Raw genomic sequence first — 25,584 nt, 5'->3', positions numbered from 1 at the left:
GAGTGCATTTAGCCACATGTTTCCTGGCACTCGCAGTGTCGTGAAACACATGGCTATCCAATGCCATTCGCATGAAATAAGGGACTTCAGTGGGGAACGCATAGCTAAGGCCACACACAGCCCCGTTTTCTACAACGAGCATCTCCACTCACTGGGACTCCTCAGTGTACCGAGAGATCGGGCTGCCATTCTTAAATGGCATCCGATCTTGAAGCCCCCAATATGACCCCCAACTCTCCGCAAGCCCCAACACACTATGGGAGGGTTCACACACCCCGCCTCCACCCCCCAAACACTTGTGCAGGGCACCCTGGCCCGATTTCACCCATGCATAAAATGCATCTTAGCACCTTGGTAGTGCCAACCTGTCACCTTGGTAGTGCCAACTGTCAGCAGTTCACCTGACAGATAGCAGTGCCACATGGGCACCTTGGGAGTGCCAGGCTGTTGCTCAGTTGGCACTGACAGGGTGCCAGGTTAGCACTGACAGGGTGCCAGGCTGGCAGTGCTAGGGTGCTCAGGTGGCACCAGCAGTGCAAGGATACCACCCTGCCTAAAATGCATGCGGCTGGGGGCCTCCAATCCCCTAGGAGACCCCCACAAGGGCCGTTCTGTCTGGTCCGTGTTTGTGGGGACCAGTGCTGAATGGCGCCCGTCCGAGGTCTCTAAGGCAAAGGTGATGAACCCCACGCCTCGGGTAACTCAGGAATCTGCATTAAAGTGAGACTAACTGTCTCGCTCTAATATAGATTTGCTAAAAAGTGATGACACCCACAATGGGCGGGATTTTCATCGCAACGTCTCACGAGATGGCGTTAAACCTCGCAAGGTGCTGCGAGCTGGGTAGATCCCAAGAGCGGGGTCTCTCATCTTTTATCGGCCACAACTGCACCATGACGAACTGCTTTTCAGGCGTGGCATGGCCGTTGGATCGTGCCCAAGGTTTATGAAAAGCTAAAGTGATGTTAAAAATAAGAGATGATAAGAGAAAGTCGGTTATCAGCGGGATATCAAAAGCAAGGAGGTAGAATGAGGAAAATATCTCAACGTATATTTTAAATTGGTACTATAACAGTACAAAGAAAAGTATTAAATATTAATATGCAGAAGGCCTCCCTCTGTGGAATGAGTGTTGAGGCAAACTGTGCAGAAGGCCTCCCTTCTGCTCTGGCAATTGGTTGAAGTTATTGAAAAAGTGAACAAAACAAAAGACAGCCCTCCTGCCCTCCACCCTCACAGTCCCATACACTTCCTGCTCTCCATTCATGCCCACTTAAGTCACCCCGTGCCACCCTCCCACCCTCCCCACATACCCTGGTGTCATTCTTTGCTCTCCAATCACCCTCCATAGGCTCTCATACTTCCTATGTCAACCCATGGCCCTTACCGATAGCCCTTTTCCCTTACTCTCTCCATGCCAACTCACCTCTATTCTATAACCACTTGGAGCTGTCAATCAAACTGCTCACTTAGCAGCCACCCCCCTCTGATAATGTTAGGTTGTCAAAGCAATCATGCAGCATAAATCCTCTCATGGTAGCCATCAGGCTTAACTAAACAGACAGAGTGAAATATCAAGCACTGATTTTTGTTAAACCCCAAACTTTTTAAAAAACAAATGAATGCTCAGCAGAGTTAAATCCCATGACTGTTTTGACAGTTCCAATGATGATTTCAATGAGTTTTGACAATTTTTGACAACTTGGAGAGTTGCATGAGTTTATGACAATAATGTCTACTTTTAGGAATCCCAAAGGACACCTGACCATCCCAAATGGTGCCTTTCTTCTCCTTAAGGTGTCCCGTTCAAGGTTCAACCCTATTCTTTATTGCCAGGTCTAATCTTCATACTTTGGCTTTCAGACATCTGCCTCACCAAAATCACACATAAATGGAGACAGCTGCTGATTATCATGGGCAGCTGTCTCTGTGAACCACAGATGTGTGATTTATATTCTGTCCTCATTCCGGCCCCTCCCAGCCGCCTGTGAAAATGGCAGAGGCCGGGTTCGGGTGGGAGTTCCCAATTCGAGCCTCTGAAGGCATTTGCGCACAGACAGTGAGCCTCTCTGTATAAAGCTTCAAGCCTGAGGCTCCAAATACTTTAATAGTTTGCGTTCAGATTTATTCAACATATTTCATTGATTTACATAGTGATTTGTAATATCTCCTGCCGATGAGTATATGGTAGAATATCTCAGTTCATTTATAATGATATTTAAAGGTTTATAATTGTTGGGTAATGCATATTTAATATGCTTACAGCAAGTTTATAACAATGGCCGATGATTCATGTTGATGGGCAATGATTGTACTTGTTAGGTAGCAAGCTCTGAAGCTGCAGCTGCAACCAAAAGTAACTGAAGTTGAAACCATACATGATAACAGAAGTATTTCTTATACATTACCTTGGAATGGATTTCACTGACTCAGCTTACACCGTGTCTGATTCACAGTACCAAAGTTAGCAAGTTCATTTCACTAGAATGAATGGAAAAAAACGCAAATGAGTAGAGAAAGACATTTGCTTGGAAATTTGCCCAGTTGCCTTCAGTAACTATGGTGGAAACCTGAAAGCCATGATAGTAAGCAGCTATTTCTGCCATTCTTGCTGGGATTCCTTCTGGAAGATTCTTTCAGTGAAAGCTATGATAAGAGGTTGGGACTCTATGTGGGAATCCCTCTCCACACATGGTATCAGTGATGCCTCCGTACAGCCATGAAGCTGAACACCCTGGTAAAAATGTTACACCTATCATGAAAAGCATCACGCTGCGCATAAGAAAGAAGCATCAAGAATCATGTTGTCTATTGGTGCTCCTGAGGCTGCTATTCACCACTTGTGAAGAGGCTGCCATAAATGAAGGCATACAATATATAACCTCCTGATTCTGATATCACTGAGTTTCAAATTAATCAGCAATCATCCTTCCTGAAATACCAGATCTGAAGGAAGAAAAGCATATAAGAGGAATTGAACTTTTGAAATCCCTTTTGTTACTTTTATTGATAAGTTACTTTTTTAACCATGGCAACATTAAGGTTGTAAATTTGTCTTACAGGGTCCGCGAGGTCTTTCAGGTGAAAGGGGCCGATCTGGACCTCAAGGCTCTCCAGTGAGTACACTATTGAAGTCAGCTTTTACTATTCAGACATAAATTATACCCTCAGTTGCTTTGGTTGTTCTGATCAATTAAGAGACTCTTATTGTACACTTCCGACTATATACTGAAATGATCAATTTATCAGAATTTGGAGTTAAAGGTTAATCCCGGGTCAAAATTACTGGATAATCCCGGTCTCTACATGCATCATTCATGAAACAGGTAAACAATCATAAACACTGGACACAATAATAACCATTCATAGGCTGTCTGTGTCAGGCTAGAAAGCAGATGGAGAGTGGATGACATGTAAGTGCGAAATCACTGAGGGACCAAACAGTGATTCCACGACTATGAATCTTTATGATAAATACAGAAAGCTTCCCTGCAGCTTAATATATATTCTCAAGTGTCAGGGCACAACATAAACCACACTAGGTTCCCAGCTCAAGGGAGCCTTTTAACTTTACCAAGGGTGAAGGTTTAAATGATCATGTCTGCTGTACCTTTGGTGGAAGATCTATGTTTATCCCAGACATGTTGTTAATGCTGTTTCTCTGGGGTTTCTATGTTTCAGCCCCAAAGTTACTGTGGACAATGAGGAGAAGGCAGCTGAAATGAATGCTATAAGTGTCTCCTATTTCTAATTGTGTTGAAATTACCCAAACCCCGATCTGATTTCAATTAGATAGAAGTATTTCATATTTGTGACGGAAACATGCAAACTGTGAAACTGATCCATTAAATATTTCCACAGACCTTTCTCTCTTAATTTTGTAATATCTTATGCCACTGTGTATCAATTTGCAAGGATTATGTTTTTCAAACATTGAACTGCAAATAAATCATCTATTAACTTGATGAAATGAATCAATAAAAACTTTCAGCTTTACAGTTTAATTGCAAATCTGCAAAATTATGTGTTTCACCTTCTTATGGTTCAAACTCAAAAATGAGACATTTGAAAGATATTCTAGCTGTTATCATGGCATGCTCTGCCTTTCTGAAGTTATTAAGAACTTGGCGAATATAGTTTCCCATGTTACTGCTGATCGTATCAACATTGTTCAGTGAGTGGATCTGGTCCAGGGGTTGCAGAGCAAGTCTCTCAAAAACTGTCTGACCCAAGCCAGAAAACTTAATTCAAGCATTTAGCTGCCAACAACTATCTCCTCAGCACCTGTTCAGTGGATCTTGCCTTTGCCAGCTTCTCTACAGTATACCTTGGACCATTTCCCTATTCATAAGAGTTGAGTAGATACAAGGAAAAAAGAGTGGCAGAGAGACAGAGAGATAGTGACAGATTCACATGAATAAGGTTATTTAAACAAACCAATCTCCCAGATATGAATCCTATATAAATTCCATATCAGACAGAAACATACTTTAAAGTTTTGTCTAAACGATGGAAAGAATTGGCAAAGCCATAGTAATAGCAAGTTTGTCTTTGCCTTGTATTCCACTGGACTAATCGACCTGGTTAGTTTCGATCCCTGCTTCTGAAAATTAACTTGAAACCAGTCTGCGTAAAAGTTTACATTTAATAATCTCTCGACATGTCTACATAGAAAACATCACATCGGAAAAATATTTTATCTTTTATATTGCGGCTCTATCTGTTCATCTTCATGGCAGCGCAATACTACATTATTGCAAATAGATCCCGATGGTGCTGCACACCCAGGCATTTTTGACTCCGGAACCATTTAAAAATGTCAAGCTGGATCTGATTCTGGGACCCGTGCTCCATTCCCAGTTACTTCCTCTAGTATTGGGATAAGAGTGATCTTACACTCTGAACTCCCGACTTGGCTGCCTCCACTGCGGAGGTAAGCATCTCATAGCCTCCTACAATTTTCATGGAATTGGACCTGCTTCTCCATTGATCATTGTTCAGGAAGCTTTTGAAAGATAAGTTCAAAGGTCTTATGCATGCCTCTTTCTGTCCCTTCCATACCCCTATGACCCATCCATGCTCTTTGTGCCACCTTTATGTCCTCTCCTAGAACAAAGTCTCATAGAAGCAAGGTGGTCTTTCTCATCAGCACTCCCACTCAGCCCACCGACCCTACTCACCCCTGCCATGGCCACCTGCAATCTGCTTTGGGGGTCGGTGGACTGTACTCTATCCCACCCCTGCCTCTGCAGAACATAGATTGGGCGGCACTGTAGCACAGTGGTTAGCTCTGTTACTTCACAGCGCCAGGGGCCCGGGTTCAATTCCTGGCTTAGCCCACTGTCTCTGCGGAGTCTGCACGTTCTCTCCGTGTGTGCATGGGGTTCTTCCGGGTGCTCCGGTTTCCTTCCACAAGTCCCGAAAGATGTGCTGTTAGATGATTTGGACATTCTGAATTCTCCTTCAGTGTACCCGAGTGTGGCGATTCGGGGATTTTCACAGTAACTTCATTGCAGTATTAACGTAAGCCTACTTGTGACACTAATAAAGATTATCATTCAGGGGGCCCTTTAAAGTGACGCCAGTCTGCCAAGTCAGGAACACAAGCCACCCACCTCGGTATCAAATGTCTGGCCCTACAGGTCAAAATCAAGTGACGCGGGATTAGAGGCTGAAGATGTTCTTCCTCTAGCGTGCAGAGATATAATTCAGACCTCAGTCTGAAGTCACACATTTTATGCTTATATTTAAAACCTTCCTTTTAGAGAAAAGAAAAAAATAAAACCATTCAGAAACTGATCCATGCTAATGCCAAAGGCCAAATTTTTCTGGCCGTTCCTGAATCTTCTAATGATCTTCTGACCCTCCTGGCATGTTCCCTGGCAGTGGAGGGTGCGAACAATGGGAAAACCCATTGACAGCAGTAGGACCAGAAGATCCTGCTGCAAAACGCACCACGGTGGAGGGGGGGGAGGGGGAGGGGGGGTGAGAGAATCCCGCCCAAAGTATTATTTGATACAGCCAATTGATATTTGTGTCTTCTGAGAAGTCAGGTACAGTATAAAACTCAAATTAAACTCAGAACATCAGAGCTCTTGGCAAGGCGAGGGAAAAGTTTCAGGAGAGTCTGTGGCATTCAAGTAAAAACTTGAACGAAAAGACAACAAAAGGCAATGAAACGGATACATTTAATGATGTTGTGATGAAATATGTGTTTTTTTTTAATTGCTTACTGGCCAAATTTGGACATTGCAAATTTTTGTTGGAAATGAACATAAAGGGAAAGAAAAGAAAAATCTGAAAACATTTCAAGAGTTTAGGAAACGTAGTGGCCAGAGTTGTCAAAATTGCACGTTTATATGAGCACTTGCCATTATAAATAATGAAATAAACATTTATAATGGAATCAGTTAACACAAACCAATGAGAAAAGAGCGACAACTGGAAATTAATTACATTATCTTGCACAGACAGGAAGTGCACACACATAAAAGTTTTATTATGGTGGATATGTAGAAAGTATATATTACAGAAAGATATTGTAAAACTTAGAATGGTCATAAGTGTTTCCTTCCATCTTCTCAGGGAGTGCGTGGTGCTATTGGTGCCCCTGGCCTGCCTGGTGCTATGGTAAGTTACATTTAATTATTCATCATGAGATTACACTTTTCTGTTCTTTAAAGACTTTGGTTTCTGAACATTAGCCTCAAGTCTCAGTAGGTCGATGGACTTTAGGATTAAACTGAAAATGGCTTGGGCCTACTGGCATGTACACGACCCCTCCCCTGATTCTTGTCTGTTTCAAACAGACCTTAATTAATTCACCTCCCCCCCCCCCCCCCCCCAACCCCCACCTGGGGCCGCTTTAGCTCATTTGGCTGGACAGCTGGTTTGGGATGAAGAGCCAAGCCAACAGCATGGGTTCAATCCTTGTATTGGTTCAGGTTATTCATGAAGACCCCAGCCTTCTCATCTTTGCTCCTCGCCTGAGGTGTGGTGATCCTTAGGTTAAACCATCTTGATCTGGGACTATGGTAACTTTTCCAGCCATGTCTAAAACTGTTGGCATAGACTTCCCTCGCTTTCTTGATTCAATAGTCTAAATTTTACTGCCACAGTGTCTAATAAAATAATAGGGATCTGCATCAGGATAGCTTCATACTGCAGGCCGGCAAGACAGGAGGCCAGCCAGGGTGTGGATCGAATGCCTGCTCTATGGAAGTAGGCAGCAGATTTTTATAATTAATGTCCCCATTACTGTTGCTTTGATTTTTTAAACTTAAATTCTTTGATGTGCATTTATGGATCTTCCCCTTTGGCATTTAACATGGTATTTACTTTTTTGTTATTGTTGCAAATTTGTTTAATTTTCTTTCAATAGGGTCCTATCGGTTTAATGGGTTCCCCAGGCTTCCCGGGTCAGCCTGGCTCTAAGGTAAAACTTGTTATTAATTTTCCTTATTAGAATTGTAGTGATTGCTTTGTCAAATAAATCTTGTTGGTCCTTGCACTTTCTTAACCCTTCCCTTCTCTTCTCCTCACATGGACACACATCAACTCTAACAAACTGTTCCTAAAATAGAATTTTTTCAAATATATCTAATATGTGATGTGCACAGGATTACAGAAACATTTAGTGCACTGTATTGCAAATATATAGATGTGTTCGACTATGAAAGGTGCACATTTTAAAATATTCTTACCTTACAATCATGGTTACGTTGAGTCTTTCAAAAGTCATGTTGGGCTGTAACTTCTGACAGAGCGAGAATTGAGTTGGATTGCAACCCCGCTTAAAAGCTGTTAACTGGATTTCCGGTGGCGTTCGCGAGCGGAGCGGCCGCGTTCAGGAGAAGCTCCTGCCGGTCCGCCATATCGCGGTCTTTTTCGGGGGGTGCCCCACTGATTTTTTTAAGGAATTAAACCTCTCCGGGGCCGGCCCTGCCCACTCACCCTGTTAAAGTATCAAAGCTCCGTTTCACGGAGCCGGAGGGTTGGAAGGTCGGGAAAGGAGAGACTGGTTCCGGTGGGTTCGGTGGAGCGGCTGCATGTGGAGGAGGAGCTGGGATCGCGACTTTGTTCCCTGAAATCCGAAGGGCTCAAAGAGCACGGAGAGAGAAAAACATTTTTTTTTCTCTCTCCCTTCTGAAAACTTGAAAGGGGCAGCGGGGACGCAGCCAAATGGAGGCCGAGGCTGCAAGCCCGAAGCCAGGGCATGATATAGGTGAGATGTCCCACATCGGATGGGTCCTGCCTAGAATGTGGTAAGAAGACTAAAGCCCGGTCCCAGGGAAATTCTGGAGGAATACAAAAAAGAAGAGAAAGAAGTTTTAAAGAAATTTGAGATTGAAGAAGGAAGGAAGGGTGAGGAAAAGGAAAAATAATAAGCCGTTAAAGGATGCGGAAAGCAGCGTCGAGGAAGGGAGGAAACGCGGGCTTGCCGTTGAATGAGAGGACGAGCAAAAGTGCTGACAAGATGGCGGAGGCCGGACTGCATGGTGGGGCCGCACTACTTACGGTGGAGAAGGTGACCGAGGTGATGGCGGTGGAGCTGTAAAAGCAGTTTGCGAGGCACATGGATGCTTTGAAGAAGGAGCTGGCGGTCGCATTGAAGTCATTGGTGGAGGAGGCGATCGCCCTGGTGAGAGTAGCTGTGGCAAAGACATCGGCCGAGGTGAGAGAGCTGGGCGAGAAGATGAAGGAAGTGGAGGAGGCCGTGTCACAGCACAGTGACCAGCTCAGCTCGATGAGGGACGAGCTGCGGGGGGTGGTGGAGGTCAACAGAGGACTCCGAGCAAAGCTCGAGGACTTGGAGAACCGCATGAGGCGGCACAATCTGAGAATTTTGGCCTTGCCCGAAGGGATAGAGGGTCGAAGGCCAACAGAGTACTTCGCGAAGGAGTTGACGGAGCTGATGGGGGTGGGTGAGAACTCCTCCCGGTATTAGCTGGACCGAGCTCATCAGTCATTAAGGCCGAAGCCCAAAGTGAATGAGCTGCCAAGAACAGTAATCATCTGCTTCCATAAGTACTGCATGAAGGAGAAGGTGTTAAGCTGGTCAAAGCAGAAGCTCGAGGTGCAGTGGGATGGTGCTGGAGTTCGGATCTACCAGGACTTGACAGTGCAGTTGGCAAAAAGACGAGGGGCTTCAGGCAAGTGAAGGCGGCACTGTACAAAAAGGGGGTGCGATTTGGTATGGTATATCTGGCGAAGCTGAGGGTGACGTATTATGACAAAGACTTTTATTCCGAGACAGCGGAGGCGGCTGAGGCATTCGTGAGGGCAGAAGGCTTGGAACAGACGTGAACAATGGAGCTGGAAGAGAGACTGTGGACTGTGATTTGGGAGCTGGAAAATGTATATATCTTTTTACTGATGTGTATTGTAATTTACCTCTCTTCACATTGTTACAGATTTCAAGTTATTGGTTGGGTTGATTGGCATTCTGTGTTGCGACGGTTATATCTTATTTTAGTGAATTATATGGGTTGGAATATTGTTTTTGTTTTTTCTTTCTCTGGGACTGGGTGGGCGGGGACGGTATAGCTTGGCGGGGGGAGCCACCCACGCTAGCTAATTAAAGGCGGCTAGTGAACGGAGGTGAGGTGAGAGGAGGGCTGCGGACATTGTAGCCTGGTTAGCAGGTTTCGATAGGCCTACGAGGCGAGCGAGTCGGGGGGAGGAAAGGGATTGATGCTGGGAGATTTTTTTTTTGAGAGGAAATGTAGGGGGGGTTTTGGGAGGGGGGGAAGGGGTTCGATGTTAATAATGGATAGGGGCGAGTCAGGCTCATGGGGCAGGGCCTGGTGGTATGATGATGGTGGATAAGAAGGATGCGGGGGCGGGGGGTGAGAGACCCCCAGTTAGGATAGTCACGTGGAACGTGAGGGAGTTAGGAGGTCCGGTCAAGAGGCCAAGGGTGCTTGCACATCTTAAATGTTTGAAAGCCGATGTAGGAATGCTGCAGGAGACTCACTTAAGGGTGAAGAACCAGGTGAGACTTATAAAGGGCTGGGTTAGTCAGGTGTTTCACTCTTGACTTGACGGAAGGGCTCGAGGGGTAGCGGTAATGGTCAGCAAAAGTGTACGCTTCCAGATGGAGAAGGTGGTGGCAGATCAGGGGGTTAGATATGTGATTGTGACAGGGGCACTGGAGGGGAGGTTAGTGTCGCTGTTAAGTGTATACGGCCCCAATTGGGACGTTGTGGGATTCGCAAAGAAGGTGTTTGTTGCCATCCCCGACTTGGACACACACGAACTGATAGTGAGGGGGGGGACTGGAACTTGGTGCAGGAGCCAAGGTTGGACAGATCACGGCCGCGTTCGCTGGTCCCATCACGGGGGGCAAAGGCGTTGGCTGGGCTAATGGTGGAAATGGGAGGGGTGGACCCTTGTAGGTTTCTGCACCCGAGGGAACGGTAGTACTCAATTTTCTCGGCAGTCCATAAGGTATATTCGCGGATCGACTTTTTCGTGGTGGGGAAGGTTTTGCTGGCTGGGGTTAAGGGGTCGGAATACTCGGCAATTGCAGTGTCAGATCATGCTCCGTAGAGGGTGGATATGGTGCTGGAAAATGGGGTAGCGCAGAGGTCGGGGTGGAAATTAGATGTGGGACTTGTGGGGGACCAACTGTTCTGTGACAAAATTGAAAAGCTAGTTAAGGAATATGTAGGTTTCAACTGTACGGGTGAGGTGTCGAAGGTGGTCGTCTGGGAGGCTCTAAAGGCGGTGGTGAGGAGGAGGTGATTTTGTTTAAGGCCAGGGTGGACAAAGAGGAGAGGTTGGAGCGGCAGAGGGTAATAGATGAGATGTTGGAGGTAGATAGGAGTTATGCAGAGGATGGGGACCCAGCAAAGCTGGAAAAGAGGAAGGAACTACAGGCAAGCTTTGACCGACAAGATACCAGGAAGGCAGTGCGCCAACTGAGACGAGCTAGGGGTGCAGTTTACGAACATGGAGATAAGGCAGGTCAACTCCGGAGGGAAGCAGCGGCAAGGTAAATTGTTCAGGTGAGGGATAGGGCAGCGAAGTTGGTGGTGGCTCCGGATCAGAGTAACAAGGTCTTTGAGAAATTCTATGAGAGGTTGTACAGGTCAGAGCCACCTGGGGGAGACCGGGAGATGCAGGAATTTCTAGATGGGTTGGAGTACCCGAGGTTAGGGGAGGGAGACAGGATTACATTAGTAGGAGCGATAGTGGAGCAGGAGATGAAGGATGCGATTGGGAGGATGCAGTCGGGGAACGTGGCGGGGCCGGATGAGTTTCCAGTGGAATATTATAAAAAATTCAAGGGTAAGCTGGCATCCCTGATGGTGGGGATGTTTGAAGAAGCAATAGGGAAGGGGGTGTTGCCACAAACCTTGGGGCAGGCATCGATTTCCCTGTTGCTAAAAAAAGATAAGGATCCGACGGATTGTGGGTCTTACAGGCCCATATTGCTTCTGAATGTGGACGCAAAAGTATTGGCGAAGGTACTGGTGGGTAGGCTGGAGGAGTGCCTCCCGAAGGTGATAGGTGAAGCTCAGACGGGGTTCATGAGAGGGAGGCAGCTCTTTTCAAACATTAGAAGGGTACTGAACATCGTTATGGCATAGGCAGAGGGGAAGAAAACAGAGGTGGTTGTGGCATTGGACACTGAGAAGGCGTTCGACAGGGTGGAATGGGGGTACTTGATGGCAGTTCTGGAGCGGTTTGGGATTGGACCAAGATTTGTGAACTGGGTAAAGCTACTATATAAGGAGGCGAGGGCGAGTGTCCGCACAAACATCAGCTCGAGATACTTTTCACCGTGGGACTAGGCAGGGATGTCCTATGTTCCCCCTGCTGTTTGCACTCGCGATTGAGCCGTTGCCATCGCATTAAGAAGTTCGGGGGTATGGAAAGGAATAGTGCGGGGGGGGGGGGGGGGGGGAGGGCGGATAGAGCATAGGGTGTCCTTATATGCCGATGACTTGCTGTCATACGTGTCGGAACCGAGTGTGTCAATGGGATTATTGGAGCTGCTTCGAGTGTTTGGGTCTTTCTCGGGGTACAAACTAAATCAAGACAAGAGTGAGTGTTTTCATAGAATTTACACTGCAGAAGAAGGCCAATGGGCCCATCGAGTCTGCACCGGCTCTTGGAAAGAGCACCCTACCCAAGGTCAACACCTCCACCCTAACCCCATAACCCAGTAAACCCATCCAATACAAGTGGCAATTTTGGACACTAAGGGCAATTTACTTGGCCAATCCACCTAACCTGCACATCTTTGGACTGTGGGAGGAAACTGGAGCACCCGGAGGAAATCCACGCACACACAGGGAGGATGTGCAGACTCCGCACAGACAGAGACCCAAGTCGGAATCGAACCTGGGACCCTGGCGCAGTGAAGCAATTGTGCTATCCACAATGCGTATCTCGGCCGGAGGTGGGGGCAGGGGTGGGGGGCTGCCATTCCATAGGGCAGGGACTCACTTTCGGTACCTGGGGGTGCAGGTTGCCGGGAGTGGGGAGGGGTGGGCGAATGTGGAGAAGGTGCGGAGCTGGGTCAGAGGGGTTGATCCCCAGTGGGTCAGAATGGTGGAGAGTTTGTGCAGGGGGTCGGGATTGAAAGCATGAGCAACAGCACCGCTCCCGATAGCCCCGGGGAAGTACTCAGGGAGTCCGGTAATAATAGCTTCATTGAGAATTTGGAGGCAGATTCGCCAACACTTCAGGTTGGGGGCAGGGTCAAGGGAAATGCCGATTCGGGGGAACCACAGATTTGAGCCAGGGAGGTGGGATGGAAATTTTCGGAAATGGGAGGAGAAGGGGATTAAGACGCTAAAAGATTTGTTTCTTCGGGTCGGTTTGCAGAATTGAAGGAGCTGGGAGCGAAGTATGGGCTGGAGCAGGGAGAAGTGTTTAGGTACATGCAGGTTCGAGATTTTGCCAGAAAGGAGATACAGAACGTCCCGGAGGAGCCAGCCTCCATATTGCTGGAGGAGGTACTGACAACTGGGGGACTGGAGAAGGGGGTAGTGTCCGCAGTTTACGGAGCTGTTTTGAAAGAGGAGAAGGCACCACTGGAAGGGATCAAAGCAAAGTGGGAGCAAGGGTTGGGAGAGGATATGGAGGAGGGTTCTGGTGTGAGATGCTCCGGAGAGTGAACGCCTCCACCTCGTGCGCGAGGTTGGGGCTGATACAGCTGAAGGTGGTATACAGAGCGCACCTCACGAGGGCGAGGATGAGCCGAGTCTTTGAAGGAGTAGAAGATGTGTGTGAGCGTTGCGGGGGGGGGGGGGGGGGGGGGGGCGCTAATCACGTTCATATGTTTTGGTCCTGTCCAAAGCTAGAGGATTACTGGAAGGAGGTTTTTAGGGTAATTTCTAAAGTGGTGCACGTTAAACTGGACCCGGGTCCCCGGGAGGCCATATTCGGGGTGTCGGACCAGCCAGGGTTGGAAACGGGTGCGGAGGCAGATGTTGTAGCCTTCGCCTCGTTGATCGCCCGAAGGCGGATCCTGATGGGTTGGAGAGCAGCCTCTCCACCCTGTGCCCTGGCGTGGTGGGGGGTCTGTTGGAATTCTTGACTATTGAGAAGGTTAAGTTTGAACTGAGGGGAAGGATAGAGGGGTTCTATAATTCATGGGCATTATTCATTACGCACTTTCAAGAACTGGATAACATCGAACATTAGTTGGGTGGGAGGGTTGGGGGGAGGGGGCGATGGGTGTTACTGGTGGCCATGGGTGATTCCTGATTCCTTTTTGTCATTTGTTTATGTGAACATACGGGCGAATGTTGGGGTTTGGTGGGAGGATGGGATTGTTGTTATTGTTATGGGGATTGACATATTTGTTACTGATGATTGTTTATTGTTGGTGGGTGTAAATTTGGGAGAAAATGTGAAAGAGGAGGAGAATAAAGAAATATTTTTTTTTAAATGTAAAAAAAAAGCGCTTAACCTTAAATCCAAGCAATCCCACCTGGCTATCTGACTCAGGCCAGGCAAGATCTGCGCAGTACAACCTGTCCCTGGATCAAATATCAAAGGACTGTAGTGTCACAGGTAAGGAGGCCACACCCCTTTTTTTTACCGCATTAGTTGCATAACCAGGTAAGTTTAAAGATCCAGCCGGGATAAATGTCTTTGACAAGTGTGGTAATACCAGGTATTGCGGTACCTGAGAGGTGGATGACCATTGGCTAGACCCAGGAGTCTACAATTGGCTGATGTACATAGCTCCACCCTGAGAGGCGGGGTATAAGAACTAATGCCGTCCCAGCAGCCTTCACGTTCTGTATCGAAGCTGCTGGGAACAGTTCTAGCTGATTAAAGCCTATTAGTTATGACTCACCTTGTCTCGAGAGTAATTGAGAGTAAGTGTAGAAGGTAAATGGGTAGGATTGGTGGGGCTGGGGGTGTGTGGAATCAGTTCAGGCCTGCGAGGGGATAGTCTTTGTGGGAGTGCAGGTATCCTGTAGATTGGGAAGTTCCTGTCGGGATGCGCAGTCCTTTGTGGGTAGTTGGTGGTGGGTTGTCAGGAGGGTGGGGAAGTCCAGTGGCGGACAATGTATGATGGCCTTGGAGCTCTGAAGTTACAGCCCATAAAATCACATCTACATTACTGATGTTTGAAAATTTGTGCTAAATGGGTGGATATAAAGATGGATGGTAAAGGCTGCTGCAAAATATTTTCTGAAAGGCAAACAAATGGAATGGAGATATAATTCAGGAATTACATGGTAGCATTAGTTACAGGGGAAGCAATTCTCCTGACTGACTAGTTTTGTTTTCCATGCCAGGCAACTTCAGTGAATGTTTCCCAATGATGATCATTTTTGCTGCAGCTTAATTCTTTAAATGTCTGATTGTTTTTTGAATTGGATGTGACAACTTGATGTAGTTGGTATTACTCTTGCGTCAGTTGAATCGGTCAGCTGTGGATTGAATCCCTACTCTGGGACTTGAGCTGATAACCTAGAGTGACATTCGACTGCACTACTGAGGGAGTGCAAATGTGTTGCCCATCCGATGAGATATTAGGTTGAGGCTCAGCCTGCTTGTTTCTGTGATCTTCAGGAAGATAGTAACTACAAATCATAATCACCAAAACCAGATTAATTTGGCATGCACCAAGTGGGATGTCGCTTTGTGAAAATTGGTTCTTACGTTTGTCTCCATAAGCACAGAAACCGTATTCAATTCCAAGATGTGTGAAAATAGGTTAAATAAGTGTGTGGCTTCTGTTCTAGAGACTCTTTAGTTTATCCCTTAATACTGGCTGATTTGATTTTTATTACCAACCTCAATCAACTCTGATGTTTGATCATTCGTGTTTAGCACAGTGGGCTAAACAGCTGGCTTGTAATGCAGAACAATGCCAGCAGCACGGGGTTCAATTCCCGTACCGGCCTCCTGCAATGTGGCGACTAGGGGCTTTTCACAGTAACTTTATTGAAGCCTACTTGTGACAATAAGCGATTATTTCTATTTTTTTAAAACAACCCTGGACAAACATACTATTAATTTATCCTGAACAGCTTCCAATATTGAAGCAAACTTTGAGCTAATACATGGGAGCAAAGCTCGTCACATGGAATTTTAGCAAGCAGTGTGAAAACACTTAAAGGACCACCTTGGCTTCACAGCATTTGCAGAATAATTGCATTCTGAAAAGCAAATTTTAGAATGTTTTTTAATACGAGCATGGTCTCTAAGTATCGGTTACTTTTTTAGTTAACAGTCGTTTAATTTGCGATTGGGTGCCAACGAGCTTTGCCTGGCCTGAAACTGACATTGGGTAGTTGTGCAATGGCAGCAATGAGCAGATACTCTTGAGCAGATACCGGCCCCAAACTGTGCCAGTAATAAACACAAGTGTCAGGATAGTTTTACCGTAATTAACAAAAACTATACTGAAAAGTATAATAATTTCAATAAAATCCTCCAGCTAGAGATAGAGTCATCATGGATTCACTGAAACACAACCTCATCTTAACTCACCCCACAGGAAGGAACAATGCAAACCCTGTTTTACAATGTGGGCCAGACATAATTAAAGGTTAAAGGCCGCGGCCTGATGATACCAGGACCACTGGATATGGCCACGGTCAGCAGGGAGGCCAACATAAGTATTTAAATTGATCTTTTCTGTGGATTATTTGTGGGTTTGGAGGAATGGTTACGCACGGAATCATTGGGCTTCCCAAAATGCCAGTGTTGCTTCTTCCTCCCTGTGGCAGCATTTCCTACGGAAATAGCCCACAGCATGAAAGCTGACAGCTGTTCCCTAGGAATCCACTGGCTTCTGTCCCAGCTTCTGCTGTACTGACCAGCCTTGACATCACTCCCATGGGAGACAGTGCTGCATTCTTTTGCAGCTGCTAGGGAGTTAAAATAGCCAAGGCCTCTGGCTGGATTCACTGAGGGATTTTGCTCTTACCTCAGAAGCATCACCCTCACTCACTGCCCCAAATGTGCATCAATTTTAAACCTCACATCCATGTTTATGCCTTTTACACTGCAGCCAGTTTGTATTAAATCTAAAGAATAGTACATGATGACATTCATTCTTCGTTTGTTCCAGAACAGCTACATTTTTTGCACGTAACAATATCATTGATTCCCTAAAAGTAATCATGAGTTTAGCTATTCCAGGAATCTTATCTCACATCAGTGATGAACTTCCTACATTATATGAAATGAAATGAATGAAATGAAAATCGCTTATTGTCACAAGTAGGCTTCAAATGAAGTCACTGTGAAAAAACCCTAGTCGCCACATTCCAGCGCCTGTTCGGGGAGGCTGGTACGGGTATATTGCTCATTACCAACTACTACCTGACTAAAATAATAAGAGCAGAATTTTATGGACCCGGGCAGGCGTGTTCCCAACCCAGAATAGTGTAAAATAGCGCATGATGGGCACGATACTCTGGCCTCATTGCACTCTCACTCAAGTGTGACGAGGCCGGTGAATAGCGGGACAGGCCAAAAACGAGATCCACGCCAGGCACCAAACAACTTGCGAAGCAACCAGCCCACTCCATAGGCAAAATCGGGATCTCGCCGTAATATGGCGAGAAACCAATTATCACACTTAAGCCCCATTTCCATACAATTAACAGGAGCCACCCCATATCCAACGGCCTACCATCATTCAGCGGCCTACCCAGCAAGTGCTCATGCTAGTGCCGATTAGTATTGCTTTTGAAAAACGTGAACCTGGCGGAAGGGCTTCCGTGGGGAGCCGAGGAGGTGAGTAGCCATCTTTGCACACAGGCAAAGAGCCTGGGGTACTGGGCTTACCACCCCAGTGTACGGCAGGGGCGAAGCTCGGCTGGGGATGGGGGACCCTCTGCACAGGTGGGCCCATGGGGAGGGGGGGAGGCGCTGGGGGGGGGCAACCGGAGAGTAACCACTCACTGCACCACCATACAACCCCTGGATTGTGTGTACTCATTCTGGGGGAAACGCTTGTCCCTATCCATCTGCTCCCCGACCACCCACCGACTGCTGAGGCCTCTGGCTGCGCGGCTGAAGGATATTGCGAATAAGGAATTGGCAATCGTGGTTAAGTGAGCACTTCACACATGCCAAGTGGATTCCCGTGGGTGGGCAGGCTATGTAGCATGTGGGAGTCATTGCCTAGCATCCCAGTCACACCCTGATGCCTGGACACTGTGATTGAACACTGTGGGAGGCAACACCACACACACAACATCTGAACACACAGGGAATGGGACACACCTTCGGGGACATGCCCACGGCTGGACGGTGGGTGAGCGCCATGGGAGGGCATGAGGGATGCCTGGAGAGATGGGCAAAGGGTCCAGAGGTCAGTCTGCATTGCAGACAAAAGTGACAAAGGCATCATAATGGTTGTGCAAAAAGGAGTTTAATTTACTGTACAAGACCCGACACCAGATGGTGCTGCCTCCCCACCCCCCAACCCCCCCCTGCTCCCCACCTGCTATCTACCCCCTCCTTACCCTCCCTTCAATCAGTGCCCTCAGTGTCTTCAACGTGCTTGGCACTCCTAGTTCTACCACTACGTCTTGGTGTTTCCCCAGGATGCATATCTGAGGTGGAGACTGCCAGCTGCTTACCTCATCTCATGGCCTTCAATGCCCCTTGTGGTCATCCGCTAGGGGCACTGGGGCTGGAGCGCCCCGGCTCACTTGGCACCCTGTCGCATTCAGTGACCTCAAGACATGGCCTCATCAGAGGGGCGGAACACAGGGGAGCTGGTGCCCATCATTTCCACTCCATGGGACAGGTCCGGCCTGGCATTCAGCGTCCCCTCCACCCGATCGGTGCCCTTAGGGCCCTGGGTTCCACCTTGGAAAGAGGGGCAGCTGGTTTGAGCCCCGGCTGCCCCTGCATCATCTGGCTGTGCTAGCCCATCCGACTCCCCATGGTCTGCACCATCATGTCGACACCCTAGGTCATGCTCTTCAGTGATTGCAACATGCTCTGCAGCATCTCAGCATTGTCCACCTGTGACTGGGACAAGCTCCGCAGCGCCTCGGCCGTTCCCATCTGAGAGCAGGACATGTCCCGCAGAACTTCATCAAGGTCAGTCTGGTACTGGGCGACATCCCCTAGCGAGGCGGTCATTCTGCCGAGGCCCTCAGCCGTGGCCATCACCGACTGAGTGGCGCCTTGGACACCTTCACTCATGGTGCCAACGTCATGCATCAGGTTCTCCACTGTGGTCACCACTATAGCAGTGGTGGCCTCAGTGTCACTCATTGCCAGCGCCATCTCCAGTGCCCGTAACCTCTGGGACTCCTCCAAGCTGCCATGGATCTGCTGGAGTGATGCTAACATCTCCCTATGAACGTCCCAGCAGCTCCCTATGTCTCCGGATAACCCACTTCCACAAGCTCAGCATCAGGCTGGGATGCAGCTGAGTTCTGGGATCCAGCAGACCTCCAACAGCTTGTCCTGTTGGTGTCTACTCACTCTTGCTGCCCAGTGTAGGTCATTGACCTTCTTCCTGCAGGCCAGTCCTCTTGGTCATACTGTTCAAACTTACGGCTGACTCCCCTCATCCCAGGCAGCACTGGCTGCCTTGTGGTTCACCCTTTGAGACTCTTGGGGGGAACAGGACATCCCTCCTGGCCTCCAACACATCCAGGAACCTCCCCAGGTCAGTGTCCCCAAATCTTGGGTCTGTTCTCTTCAGCACCATTGTTGCGAACTGGCTGAGCAAGTGCAGCTTAAGTGCTGCTTGACTTTGTTAGCGGGGGGCTGGTGAACGCGGTTCCAGCGAATCTGCTGGTGAGCCGTTATTTTCACCGAGAAGCCTGTGAGGCCTCGTTAAGTGGACCAGTTAACGTTGCATTGCGTTGCCAGCCTCAATAGGCCGAGCGCCGGGAAGCCTGCAGCAATTCCCGCCCGTTACCAGACTTGGAAATTTTTTTTGGAGAATTGCATCCGATGACACCAGGCATGCATCCCGAAGTGACGCGATATTTCCGTTGTCAGATGCACACATGGATTGGCAGCATGCCCACCGACAATTATGAAACCACTTGAAGGGATTATCTGCCCTACTCTCCGAATATTACGTTGCTCACGTGATTTTCAGGTCGTCGCATGGGCAGAACAGGCAGACAGGAATCCATTTTTCAATTTTCCCAATCAAGGACAGGAAGGAGGGGGCCGCTTCAATCTGGAGGCTTGCGGCAGATTGAAGATTTAAGGCACCCTCCCCTCTTGGATCTGGCTACTCTGGCCCTCCCTCCCCCTCCCTGGCTTACTCCCGGGGCCTCATTTCCCCCCCCCCCCCCCCCCCCCCCCGCCCCCTACCCCAAGGCATTCTCAACCACCTCACTGCTTGGACCTTGGGAATGGTGCCAGTGCTTAGTTCCAGGCAAAGCGCTGCAGAGCCCCTTGTGGTCACTACAGAGCTGTGCCTGGAGGGGGTGTAGAGTTGTCAGGCAGATTAGCTGATAGCTCTTCAAGGCGGGACTTCCCTGGTCCCATGGCTGGAAGTCCCACCCACTTCCGATCTTGACTCAATTGAGCGCTAAAAGGCAGTGGGCTTCTGAGAGTCATTATATGTCAGCGCTCAACATCCTAAGAATATTTCCCACCAACGCACACAGCCAATACAGTTAAAATGTAACTCTTATTGGTAATGGGTATTCACCTATCCCAGGATATTTAGTTTAGTATTCTGCCCCGACTAAAAAGGTCAAATTCTGGTGTATTTCCTTTGTACAAAAATTATTTGAACACTTTAGAATAAAGAAAATGCCAGTGTCAATTGTTCTTCAGGTATACCTAATTCTAAAAAAAAAAAAATTTAGAGTACCTAATTATTTTTTTTCAAATAAGGGGCAATTTAGTGTGGCCAATCCATCTAATGTTGTGGGGGCAAAACCCATGCAGACATGGGGAGAATGTGCAAACTCCACACGGACAGTGACCCGGGGCCGGGATCGAACCCGGGTCCTCAGCACCGTAGGCAGCAGTGCTAATCACGGCGCCACCATGATGCCCCAGGTATACCTAATTCAACAAAATAATTAGGAGTGCAACATATATGATAGGAAATGTATTTGCATATGTTTTACAATATCTTAAGTTGAATTGACTAACTGTTTGTCTCTTTATTGTGTAATTTAGAGTTTTGTGCAATTCTGTGTGCAAAAACAAAATGGCCACTTAATTTGATTGGTCATTTTTCTTTAGTGGTAGTTATCGATTTCAAGGTGATAACTTTAAAATAAACTGATCGATGTTGTTGGTGTTGGGTGGTTGGCAGTTTTTTAATTGTGTGCAAGGAATAGGTTTTTTGATTAGTTCACATTTTGACTGCCCAATCTTCAGCAGCCAGCCACCTTCCTCTTTCTGCCCATTTTGAATGGTTTAGCTGAACAACAAAATAGCAAACATATGGTCAGGTCTCATGGTGCTATTGCCAAAAATTCAGCTGAATTTCCCCTTTACATATCAGTCATGCATTTAGTTGAAGTGGACTATCCTCTTCCAACCTTGATCTTTTTTTACATTTATGGTTCCCGACTCGAATAGTATATTGTGTCACTTGCTTCAATTGTACTGTGCTTTTTATGTCAATGTGTTGCGTTGCACATAGTGGCACAGATTATTACTCTTCAAGGCGGATAGGGTGAATCGGGAAATTTCCCAACACGCTCACCCGCTTTGTGAAAAACTGTGCCAAATGGTGGGTTGTTCTCTCAAGAGGGTGGGTAGGGAATATGGGTGTGGGACAGAATTGGACCAGTGCCTCTGTACGCAGATCAGAGGCAGCCACAGTCAATGTCAAGGTAGCCTGTTTCAAAGGCCTGCCACTGTAATCGAGGACTTTGCCCCAGTTGTTTTGTTAAATATCGGGCGCTCGCTCTAGAACCCACAACCCATCTGTGCCAATTCATACAAATCCATGCTGCCACCCACCTCCAATGCCCCTCATATCCTCCATGTCAACTAATGCCCCCAACCTCCAATGGCTTCTCATTCCCTCCATAACAACTCAAGATCCCAACCAGCCTTATGGACCCTGTGCTAAATTAATGCCAACTTATGCTAACTCATGTTAACGCCATTCCTCTGTTTAGCCCATGCCAACTCAGCCAATATCCATATAGAATTTATAGTGCAGAAGGAGGCCATTCACCCCATCGAGTCTGCACTGGCCCTTGCAAAGAGCACCACACCTAAGTATAAACCCATGCTGCCACCCCATCCCCGTAACCCCAGCTAACCTTTTGGACACTAAGGGCCAATTTAGCATAGCCAATCCACCTAACATGCACATCTTTGGACTGTGGGAGGAAACCGGAACACCCGGAGAAAACCCACGCAGACACAGGGAGAAAGTGCAAACTCCACACAGTCACCCGAAGCCAGAATTGAACCCAGGAACCAAGAGCTGTGAGGCTGCAGTGCTAATCACTTTGGTACAGGCAGATCTCAGTAGCCATGTTGAGATTAAATAAAATAAATGTCCAAGTACCTATTACAGCCTTAGCTCCATTAACAGTATACTCCCATTCATGAAAGCCCATTCAAAACTTTAAAACATTGCAGCGAAAATGGGGCCTGTTTGATCTTGGCCATGAGTTCAAATGACCTTGCTAAATTCAGATTTTTCTCATGTGTGACTTATGCCCCATCCACTCGTGTGGCAGGGCTGTGTGAACCGGAACAGCAGACCAGTAAATGTAGAGACTGGGGAAAAAAGTGAAACTGAAATAAACAAAGCGCAGAGTAAGAGCAGGCAGAGGGAAGACACAAGGCTCAGTGGGACTGTATGTCTGGAGTGCTTTTGTTTCAATGCAAGAATTATAACAGGTGAAATAGATGAACTGAAAGTATGGATTGCGGCATGGAACTATGATGTAATTGCAATTACGGAGACATGTTAAAGGAGGGACAGGACTGGCAGCTTAACATTCCAGGATATCGTTGTTTTCGAGGGGACAGAAGGAGAAACAAAAGATGTAGGGGAATTGCATTGTTGATTGGGGAGCAGATCACAGCTGCGTAGAGGGAGGACACAACGGAGGGATCTTGTAGTGAGTCATTATGAGTGGAGCTCAGTAATAAGAAGGGTGAAATCACAATGTTGGGAGTGTACTATAGACCTCCCAACAGCCCGCAGGAGACAGAGGAGCAGTTGTGTAGTCAGACACTGAAAAGATGTGAAAAAAGCTGGATAGTAGTGATGGGTGACTTTAACACCTCCCATATTGACTGGAATCCCTTACAACCAGGGGCTCAGATGGAGAGCAATTTGTTAGATGTGTACAGGAGGGCTTTTTGATACAGTATGTTGACAGTCCAACCAGGGAGGAGGCCATACTAGACTTGGTATTGGGGAATGAGCCAGGCCAAGTGATTGATGTTTCAATGGGAGAGTATTTTGGACTTAGCGACCATAATTCCATACAATTTTGAGTAGTTATGGATAAGGAAAAGAGTGGTCCATGGGTGAGGATGCTTAATTGGGTGAGGGTCAATTGCATCCAAATTAGACAGGAACTGGGGAATTGTGTATTGGGAGCGCCTATTTGAGGGAAAATCTACATCTGACATGTGGGGGGCTTTTAAAGGCCAGTTGATTTAAGTGCAGGACGAGCATGTGCCCCCAAAAATGAAGGATACAAATGGCAGGATTCAGGAACCGTGGATGAAAGGGGAAATTGTAAGCTTAGTCAAAAGGAAAAAGGAAGCATGCGATAGGTCTAGGCATTTAAAAATTGACAAATCCCTTGAGGAATACAATGGAAGTAGGAAGGAACTTAAACATGGAATTAGAAGGTCTACAAGAGGCCATGGAATGTCTTTAGTAAACATGGTCAAGCCGAATCCCAAAACTTTTTATGCATATATTCGGAGCAAGAGGGTAGCAAGAGAAAGAGTAGACCCGTTCAAGGACAATGGAGGGAAATTATGCGTGGAACCACAGGAAGTGAAATCCTTAATGAGTAGTTTGTATTGGTATTCACCAGGGAGAAGGACACAATGGATGTTGAGGTCAGGGATAGGTGTGTGGATGCTCTTGAGAACGTCAATATATCAAAGGAGGAAGTGTTGAGTATCCTAAATTACATTAAGGTAGACAAATTCCCGGGGCCGGATGGGATCTGCCCAGTTTACTGTAGGGGAAATAGTTGGGGCCTTACCAGATATCTTCACATCCTCTTTGACCACAGGTACGTTCCAGAGGACTGGAGAGTAGCCAATATTGTTCCCTTGTTTAAGAAAGGAAGCAGGGATAATCAACAAATTATAGGCCATTGAGCCTGACATCAGTGGTGGGGAAGTTGTTGGAAAGATACTGAGGGACAGGATATCTGCACATTTGGAGGAAAATGGAAGTTAGTAACAGGCAGCATGGTTTTGTACGGGGAAGGTCATGTCTCATCAACTTGATTGAGTTTTTGACGAGGTGACAAAGAAAAGTGATGAGGGAAGGGCTGTGGATGTAGTTTATATGGACTTTAGTAAGGTGCTTGACAAGGTCCCACATGGCAGACTGGTACAATAACTAAAATCACATGGGATTTGGGGTAGGCTGGCTAGATGGATACAGAACTGGCTTGGCTATAGAATACAGAGAGTAACGGTGGAAAGATGTATTTCTGAATGGAGATCTGTAGCTAGTGGTGTTCTGCAGGGATTAGTGCTGGGACCTCTGTTGTTGCAGTATATATAAATTATCTGAGGAAAATGTGTGTGGTCTGATTAGTAAGTTTGCGGATGACACGAAGATTGGCGGAGTTGCTAATAGTGCCGAGGATTGTCAGAGGATACAACAGGATATAGGTAGATTGGAGACTTGGGCACAGAAATGGTAGATGGGGTCTAATCTGGACAAATGCGAGGTGATGCATTTTGGAGGATCAAACCTAGGTATGAATTATACTCTAAATGGCAGAACATTCAGTAACATTCACGTACAGAGGGATCTGGGCATGCAAAACCACAGTTTCCTAAAAGTGGCAAAACAGGTGGCCAAGGTGATTAAGAAGGCATATGGCATGCTTGTCTTCATCAGCCAGGGCATTGAGTACAGGAGTTGGAGCTGTTGCAGCTGTATAAAACTTTGATTAGGCCGCATTTGGAGTATTGCGACAATTCTGGTCACCACATTTTCAGAAGGATGTGGAAGCTTTGGAGAGAGTGCAAAGAAGGTTTGCCAGGATGTTACCTGGTCTCGAGGGTGTTGTCTATGAAGAGAGGTTGAATAAACTAGGATTGTTTTTACGAGAAAGATAGAGGCTGAGGGGAGACCTGATGGAGGTCTATAAAATTATGCGAGGCATAGATAGGCTGGACAGTCAGAAGCTTATTCCAAGGGTGGACGTGTCAATTATAAGGGGGCACAGGTTCAAGGTGAGAGGGTGAAAGTTTAAGGGAGATGTGAGAGGTAACGTTTTTACACAGAGAGTGATGGGTGCCTGGAACGCACTGCCAGAGGATGTGGTGGAAGCAGACATGGTAGCAGCGTTTAAGAGTCATCTGGATGGATACCTGAATAGGGAGGAAATAGATGGATACAGATGGATACATGGACTTCAGTAAGGCGTTTGATAAAGTTTCCCGTGGCAGGTTGATGGGAAAAGTGAAGTCGTATGGGGTTCAGGGTGTACTAGCTAGATGGATAAAGAACTGGCTGGGTAACAGGAGACAGAGAGTAGTGATGGAAGGGAGTGTCTCAAAATGGAGAAAGGTGACTAGTGGTGTTGCACAGGGATCCGTGCTCGGACCACTGTTGTTTGTGATATACATAAATGATCTGGACGAAGGTATAGGTGGCCTGATTAGCAAGTTTGCAGATGATACTAAGATTGGTGAAGTTGCAGATAGCGAGGAGGACTGTCAGAGAATACAGCAAAATATAGATAGATTGGAGAGTTGGGCAGAGAAATGGCAGATGGAGTTCAATCCAGGCAAATGCGAGGTGATGCATTTTGGAAGATCTAATTCAAGAGCGGACTATACGGTCAATGGAAGAGTCCTTGGGAAAATTGATGTACAGAGAGATCTGGGAGTTCAGGTCCATTGTACCCTGAAGGTGGCAACGCAGATCGATAGAGTGGTCAAGAAGGCATCCAGCATGCTTGCCTTCATCGG

At 47.1% G+C, this 25,584-nt stretch overlaps 1 protein-coding gene across 1 annotated transcript in view; it reads left to right on the top strand.

Annotated features, from left to right (window-relative positions):
• The window catches only part of col5a2b (collagen, type V, alpha 2b), a 338,815-nt gene that overhangs the window by 202,829 nt on the left and 110,402 nt on the right, over nt 1-25,584 (top strand). Inside the window, exons 16-18 of the mRNA XM_072477992.1 lie at nt 3,063-3,116; nt 6,586-6,630; nt 7,382-7,435. Coding sequence (XP_072334093.1) covers nt 3,063-3,116; nt 6,586-6,630; nt 7,382-7,435 — 153 coding nt within the window. The remainder of the gene's footprint in view (nt 1-3,062; nt 3,117-6,585; nt 6,631-7,381; nt 7,436-25,584) is intronic.

The sequence above is a fragment of the Scyliorhinus torazame genome, chromosome 2 (genome assembly GCF_047496885.1).
Source record: "Scyliorhinus torazame isolate Kashiwa2021f chromosome 2, sScyTor2.1, whole genome shotgun sequence".
Taxonomy (NCBI): domain Eukaryota; kingdom Metazoa; phylum Chordata; class Chondrichthyes; order Carcharhiniformes; family Scyliorhinidae; genus Scyliorhinus; species Scyliorhinus torazame.
This window is presented reverse-complemented; position numbering and strand designations above follow the sequence as displayed.